We start from the raw sequence: 8,519 nt of genomic DNA on the forward strand, positions 1-8,519 counted from the left end.
AACCTGGATGATGAGGGAACTAGATACCACAGAACTTGAAAATTAATTGCAGGAGTTTGGGGAACCTGAAGAAGAAAACAATGAGAAGACATGGTAGGTATCTTTAAAAATCTGAAACACATGAAAGAGGGATTAGCCCAGAAGACAGAAGTAGGAGTAAAAGCTACCATGAGGTTGATTTCTGCTCAGTGTGAGAAAAACAGCCTATTAAAGTTGTCCCCAAGTCAAATGGGCTGCCTTAGGCAGAGCGAGATCCCCTGATTGGAGGTTTTCAGTAGAGATCCATGGAGGACATCAAAGGTGGACTGGATTAGGTAACTTTCTGAAGTCCTGTCTAACTCTATCGCTACAGTTCCTAAAATGCTCCCCTTGCAGTTGGCGATGTTTGGTGCTGGGCGTATTCAACCTTGGTTACAATGATGACCGAGTCATTGTCTCTTTCTGTGGTTTCCTGTCAGCAGAGCTTCCCTGGCACCTCATTTAGAGGGGAAGGAGGAGTCACCCAGCTCTTGTCACCGATGAGCAAGAGAACCAAGATGGGATAAGAGAACCAAGTCCAGGTCCCAACTCTGTCATTTGCTGTTTGTATAGCCACGGGCAAGCCATTTCCATAGTTTGGACTAGGTGACAATCAGGGTTAAGTGACTTGCCCAAGGTCACACAACTAGGAACCGTCAAGTGTCTGAGGTCGTATATGAGGTCCTCTAGGTCCTCAAGTGCTTTGACTGTAAAGTTTGAATTCAGTCAAAGGATGGCACTTGAGGACCTAGAGGGCCACATGTAGCCTTGAAGCTGCAGGTTCTCCACCCAGTCAACATAGCTCCTCCCATTCATTATAAAGAGAGATAAGGAATAGTGGAACCAATATTCCCAAATTTTATTTGTTTCGTGCTGGCCTTTCTTTCATTTTCATTCCCTACTCCATTTCCTGAGGGTTGAGCTGTGTTGGAGCCCTTCTCTTCTGCAGATTCGGTTCCTGGTTCTCTGGAGTAGCTCTTATATTTTTCCCTTTCCCCGTATGACTCTAGACAACTTCCTTTTCCGTCCTAGGCTTCTTTTTTCTCTATGAATGAAGTTGAACTAGATACCTCTCAAAGTCCTTTCCTCCCTTTCAGATCCTTCCTCACCTTCTTAGAACAAAAGTGTCCACAATTTAGAACTTAGAATATTCCCCCAGTTTGCTTTCTAAAATCTTTATCTGATTCTCTCTTTATCCAGAAGCTGTAAAGATTGGAAAAGTAGGGTTTATTCCTCCATTGGAAGCTGCTGGTGATGCAAAGGTGCTTGGGACTGGATTGGGAAGAGCCCCTGGGGGTGTCCCACAAGCCATGGAGCAAGAAGGCAGCAGGGAGAGTTCGAGGGAAAGTCAGCAGCTTAGGCTCTTGGAGAAGAGCCACAAGAAACTGGTCCTACCTGAAAAAGACCGTAGAAAAACCCTGGACATTCTTGTTTTGAAGAAACCCTGCATCCCTGGGAAATGCTACCGAGACAGCAGTGGGGAAGGCCCAGCCTCAGGAGGGGACAAACTTAGACCAGAAGCAGAACTCCTGGCCCCCCAGCTTACCCTTCCCACCAAAAAAACTTACACATGTGAGGAGTGTGGCAAGGGCTTCAGCTGGCAGTCTCACTTGGTGACCCACCAACGTATACACACAGGGGAGAAGCCCTATACATGTACAGACTGTGGCAAGTGCTTCAGTCGAAGCTCCCACCTCATTCAGCACCAGATCATCCACACTGGGGAGAAGCCTTACACCTGCCCTGTCTGCTGGAAAAGCTTCAGCCATCACTCCACACTGATACAACACCAGCGCATCCACACTGGAGAGAAGCCTTATGTGTGTGACCGGTGTGCCAAGCGCTTCACCCGGGGCTCTGACTTGGTGACCCACCAGGGGACCCATACAGGTGCCAAGCCTCATAGATGCCCAGAATGCAACAAAGGCTTCAGCCAGAGCTCAGCCCTGGTCACCCACCGGCGGACCCACACGGTTGTCAAGCCCTACCCCTGAAGTGCGGCAAGCACTTCAGCCAGCGCTCCAACCTCACTGCCCACCAGCGCACCCACACAGGGGAAAAGCCCTACTCTTGTAGCGACTGTGGCAAGAGCTTCAGCCACAGCTCCCACCTCACTGCCCACCAACGAACTCACCGTGGTGTCCGGCCCTACCCCTGTCCCCTGTGTGGCAAGAGCTTCAGCCGTCGTTCTAACCTTCTTCGGCATCAGAAGATTCACACTGGCCCCAAGGCCTTGGCTGTGCTGATGCTGGGGGCAGCAGGGACTCTCACCAACCCTCGCCCTGCTCCTCCCTAAAAGGCCAGGGGATAAATGGTATGAGGATAGGGAATCCAGGGCAAGTGCGGATGAGCCTAGCCACAGGATAGGCCTAATCAAGGACCAGAGGCCAGGAGATAGGGAAGACAGGTGAAAAAGAGGACATGGATGTAGCATCAGAAAGGGAGAGGGGTGGGCTATAATGGGGATAAGGGTGGGAACTGACAGGGATGGGGTTGGGAGCAGGAATATGAGAGGAGCTAAGGGCTACAAAGAGCAGGCACTTCTAATTAAAGGCCTTTGAAACCAGTCGATGACTCCAACCAATGTGGCTCCAACCCACTGTCAAGCCTAGAATATAAGCCTGCTTTGTGCTTACCTTACACCAGACTGACCTGAAACCTCGCCCTCAGCATCCACCCTCTCTCAAAGCCACAGGCACTTTCTTCTCTGTTCAGATGTGGGCTCTTTCCTTTTTAGCCAAAGGCACGTCTTAGTTAAGGCCTAGTAAGGTCATCTTGTGTCTGGTGTTAAGTAAGACAAGACAGTCCTGCAAAAACAGAGCGTTGTAGTCTTTGGGATGAGAGATAGAAACCTTCATCACCTGGGAAGAACCTCCCCTTCTTCCCCCCAGCTCTTCCCCACCCTGTCACCTACTTGGGCGTCTCTTTCCTTTCCCACACGGCATGGGCATCAACATTTCCACATCTCAGGAAGCTCCCTTCCCTGGGCCTCAGTGGTCATGCATCCCATCTCCCCCACCGACTACAGCAACACCCAAAGACAAGGAGATAACGGCTCACATTTCTAGGTGGCTTTCAGGTTTATGAGTCGCTTTTCTCACAGCCAGGTGATACAGGTGTTACACTCCTTGTAAGACAGATGAAGAAAATTCAGGACTTATTTACCCCCAGTCAAATAGCTAGTATTGCATCCCGGACTCCCAGGGAATTCTGACTACCTCGTCTGTACTGTCCACTGCCTCATGCAGAGATCGCACGTGTAGTCACCTACCCATTCCCAGTCGTCCCTTGCTGTTGCTTTTCTTCCCCTCGGTGTGTCTTGCCCTCTGGTGTCCAAATAGAGAATTGCGTTCAGGGTGAAATTCTGAGAAAAGTCTGTACCTTGGACGGCAGCATCTATTCTATAGGGTCTAGGCCTCAGAAAAGCGGATCACCCTCAGGATATAGGGCTTCTTCCCATCTTGCTTCCCATTTGCAGTTGGCTTTCCCTGCTTCTGGAGAACCCCATCCTTTCAAACGTGGAAAAAACCCAATGTTTTTAGTAGGGGTGGAAATACAGTGTGGGGGAAAGAGCATGGAAGTTGGTGCTCAAACTGTGCCTGGCTCCTTTATCTACTAGCAGCCGGACCTTGGGTAAGACATTTCATATTTTTATGTGGCCCCATATGTAAAATGGAGATAACACCTGTCCTACCTAGCACACAGGTATGCTATTGGGAAAACAATATGTACATATTTGTGTGTGTATCTAGGCACACGTATGTGTCATATATGACTACATATACACGTGTGCACATATATGTATGCACATGTCTATGTATTGTCTAGCCCTTTAGTTTCATCAGTGTAAGGTACTCTCAGAAAGGAGACTTCCTTTACTAATGCAGATAGACAACTCTTCTGTAATTTACAGTCTTAGAAAGTTGCCAAAAGCACTGACAGGTTAAATACTTACTCAGGGTCACACAGCCTTTCACCATTCCAGAGGTAAAATTTAAACTTAAACCCCATCCTCATTTATGGGCCTAAAGTTAAATTGAGTTACACTGAGTTGTTTGGAGACTCAGATTCCTGACCATTTTTTTGATCTTAATCAGAGACCATTTTTTTGATCTTAATCAGAGACCACCATGCAAAATGGCTTGAATACATGTTAGAATCTGCCAGGAAGAGAGAGAACAGGAGAGCCACAAAAATGGAAGAGGAAATTTTAAAATAATAGCCACAATATAAATAGCTAACATTTATATAGTGCCTACTATGTGCTAGGCACTGTGCTAATGACTTAGAGACCATCAAAAAAGAATGAGCCCAAGCTGGTCAGTTTCCACTCCTCTGTGCTGGTGTTGCTAAGCTAACTGCAGCTGTACCCCAGAGATAGATTTATGTACCCCGCGGGGTCTTGGTTCAAAGGGTGAAGTACTGATAGTCCTGAGGGGGTCAAGGCATTGCCAGCTACGCAGCCTCGGGCAAGCATGTATTATCTCTGGACTTCAGCTTCCTTCTCTGTAAAAGATGAAGCTGGACCATGTGATCTCTGAGGTCCTTTCCAGTCCTAACATTGTACGTGTAGATGACATTTATGCCTATTGTTTTCTTGATGTCTTTTGGCATTCGTTTCTTAGTATTTCTCCCAGACTGCCAAGTCAACAAGCATTTATTAAGCTCCTATGATGCAGGCACTGTGCCAAGCACTGGGAATGAAGAGAAAGTAAAAAAAAAAGGAGTTCACAATATAATTGGGAAGACAACATGCAAACGGCTAAGTACAAACAAGATACAAGATAAATTGGAGATAGTCAGCAGTAGGAAGGCGCTAGCATTGAGGAGGATGAGAAAGGTTTCCTGTAGAAGGTAGGATTTTAGCTGGGAGGAGAAGGCTCAGGACAGATAGGCTGTCCCTTGTTACAAAGAAAAAAGTTAAGTAAAGCCAAGCAGCAAAGCAGTAGTGTCTGATTCCAAAGTTTGTCTCTGTAGTGCCACTGCCTGTCTGTTGAGAAAGTAAGGTGCCCTAACATCTTGTATTCTGAGGTCCTATACAAATCTGACCTTTTAAATTTTAATGTCGCTTTTCTCTATGGTCTCTTCCAGCTCTAGCTTCACATACAACTCCAATAGATATATAATCTATTGGAGTGCTAGAGACTTAAAGGGAGGCAATCTTGCTCCAAAACTCCATGAATGGGAGACTGGCCCACTGGTCGTGTATATAGCTGCCTACAAGATATCACTGCTATCTAGTCTGCTATCTAATCTGTTTTACTGATTAATGCAGGATATCTTGTCATCTGGAGGAGTTGGGGGTGGGGAGGGGGATCATCTTTCTTGAAAAGAATAGGACCACAGGTTTTAGTAGGCTGTTAACATTATTGGGTATGGCAAAAATCATTCTCACCCTATCCTCTTTACCTTGTGAGACTGAGTTCCTCCACTCCACCCACAGATCACATAAAAGCTTCCTACTCTTCTTCTCACCTCCACCCCCCAAAACCAATCTGTTGTGTGGTTTTGGGGTGGGGTTTGGATGCCAGATACATCCCTCCTATTCTATTCTTATCTCTCAGGCAACTAGGTGTTGCAATGGATAGAATCAAGATGACCTAAGTTCAAATCTGATCTCAGACACTAGTTGTGTGACTCTGGGTAAGTCATTTAACCTCTGTCTGCCTCAGTTTCCCTAAGTGTAACATGGGGATAATAATATCACCTACCTCATAAGGTTATAATGAGGATCAAATGAGATAATATTTGTAAAATGACAGCTGGACTAGAAGCCCTTTGAAGTCAATGCTAGTGCTGGATCTATGGTCCTATGAACATGGCAGGCTCTCTTTCTACAAGGTAATTATGAAGCTCAAAGAAAAACAAGTGTATGAAGTGCTTTGCAAATCTTAACCTGCTATATAAGTTCTACCTATAATAAGAATCATTCTAATCATCTCACTCTGGTCAATTCCCCACCGTGGACCTGAATCTCCTCTCCCTTGGGATTTCTAATTTCTAATATTTCTAATAAGAAGAAATAGAGACATTTCTAAATGTTGCCTTTCAACTCCTCCTCTTCCTCAGACTCACCTCTCTAGGCTCCAGCCTATTTATCCAAGGTCACCTGGTGTAATCAGATTTCAAGCTCAGCTGCCTTCACAGGACGTAGCATAATGGATAAGGCGCTTGGACTTGGAGTCAGGTGATAGGATGTAGGGTCTGGAGTTGCAAGGAATCTTAGAAATCATTTCATCCAACAACTTCATTTTACAGATGAAGAAACTGAGGCCCAGAGGGGTTGAACAATATGCTCAATATCTCTTGCCACAGACAGTAAGGAGCAGTCAGACTGGAAACCGAGGTGTTTCACCTCCAAAGCCAGTTTTACTAAGCCACGCAGCTCCTCCAGTCCTGTCTCCACCGCCCAGGATCATGGCCTTGGGCAGACCTGAGGGAGGCAGGAGGTGCGGTTCAGATTGGTGGGACTGGGAGAGAATGGTTGGGATAGCTAGGTAGTGCAGTGGACAAACTAGCCGGGTGACCTTGGGTGAGTCAGTGCCTCTTCCTTCAGCTTCCTCATCTGTAAAACAGCCATAAAAATGGCACCTACTTGCCAGGCTTGTTGTGAATATCAAATGAAATAACAATTGTTAGGTGCTTAGCACAATGCTTGGCACACAGTAAGCACTGTATGAATGTTAGTTACTATTAATTAATTCCAGGAAATAGGTAGAACTTAAGAAGGAAGTGGAATTTCCATAATTTATCTGCCTAGAACCCCAAGTGTTTAATAATAATAACTCACATTTCTATGGCAGTTTATAAAATGCTTTCTTCACAATAACCCCATGGGGGCAGGTAATGAATGTGTTATTATCCCCATCTTATGAATAAGAAAACTGAGGCTTAGAGTCGGAAAATGACTCGCCCACAATTACAGAGCTTGGACAAGTGGACTTCAGATTGGAGCCCAGGTCTTCTGACTCCTAGTACCTCCCACTACCTCTGGTCACCTTGCAGGTGAGCTGTGTCTCAGAGCATTCACTACCTGGCTTCTCTGCTTGTTCGCTGCTGGCCCAAGTCATCTTGGTCTCATGTCACCACCATCTTGTCCACCTGCAGGAAGCAGGGAAGGATGGATGGCCATAGTTCCATACATAGATGTCTAGCAAATATTCTGCTCTGCAGCTGGACACTTTCCAATGCATCCAGTGAGTTTCCAAGCACATTAAAGCCCTGAAACCACTCCCTTTTTCATTGCACTTACACACCAAAAATTCGTTTCCTTCCATTCTGCTGTATTGCTTGCCAAATTGAAGTTCTTTTAAATTACTGCAACATCACCATCATAACAACACGTGTACGGGCTGCCTTACAGTTTACAAAATGGATATGTCTTTTCCAGATAGACAGCAGAGTTATTAGTGTCAGACACTTCAAGCAAGTGTATGTCATCCTTCCCTTCCTATTCCCTTTCCCCAGTTAGTAGGGCAAAGTAGAAAGAGAAACAGAGGTTTGGGGTCCAGCTTTTTTTTTTTTGGTATCTTTTGACTTTGGGCAAACTCCTAAACAGTTATGCCCTTGGTTTTGCCCATTTTTAATTTAAATTTATTTATTTGACATATTTAGTTTTCAGCATTGATTTTCACAATAGTTTGAATTACAAATTTTCTCCCCATTTCTACCCTCCCCCCCGCTCCAAGATGGCATATATTCTGGTTGCCCTGTTCCCCAGTCAGCACTCCCCTCTATCACCCCCCTCCCCTCTCATCCCCTTTTCCCTTCCTTTCTTGTAGGGCAAGATAAATTTCTACGCCCCATTGCCTGTGTATCTTATTTTTTAATTGCATGCAAAAACTTTTTTTTTGTTGTTTTTGAACATCTGATTTTAAACCTTTGAGTTCCAAATTCTCTCCCCTCTTCCCTTCCCACCCACCCTCCCTAAGAAGTCGAGCAATTCAACCTAGGCCACATGTGTATCATTATGTATAACCCTTCCACAATACTCATGTTGTGAAAGACTAACTACATTTTGTTCCTTCCCAACCCATCCCGCTTTATTGAATTTTCTCCCTTGACCCTGTCCCCTTTCCAAAATGTTTATTTTTGACTACCTTCACCCCATCTGCCCTCCCCTCCATCATCCACCGCCTTTTATTTTTTTTTATCTTCCTCCCTCTTCTTTCCTGTGGGGTAAGATACACAACTGAGTATGTATGGTATTCCCTCCTCAGGCCAAATATGATGAGTGCAAGGTTCACTCATTCCCCCCTCACCTGCCCTCTCCCCTCCTCCCACAGAACTGCTTCCTCTTGCCACCTTTATGTGAGATAATCCACCCCATTCTATCTCTCCCTATCTCCCTCTCTCAGTATGATGCTCTCTCATCCCTTAATTTCATTTTATTTCTTTTAGATATCTTCCCTTCATCTTCAACTCACCCTGTGTCACATATATATATACACATAGATATATACATACATACACATTCACTTATATACATAATAAACATATAT

The 8,519-nt window shown here is 45.3% G+C and overlaps 1 protein-coding gene across 1 annotated transcript; it reads left to right on the forward strand.

Moving 5' to 3' along the window:
* The first annotated feature begins 1,317 nt into the window (after nt 1–1,317).
* ZNF205 (zinc finger protein 205) lies at nt 1,318–2,314 on the forward strand. Its single transcript, XM_036738264.1, is given in 2 exon segments — nt 1,318–2,007; nt 2,010–2,314. Coding segments are annotated over 2 exon segments (984 nt in total). The 5' UTR covers nt 1,318–1,328.
* Nucleotides 2,315–8,519: the final 6,205 nt, after the last annotated feature.

The sequence above is a fragment of the Trichosurus vulpecula genome, chromosome 9 (assembly GCF_011100635.1).
Source record: "Trichosurus vulpecula isolate mTriVul1 chromosome 9, mTriVul1.pri, whole genome shotgun sequence".
NCBI lineage: Eukaryota > Metazoa > Chordata > Mammalia > Diprotodontia > Phalangeridae > Trichosurus > Trichosurus vulpecula.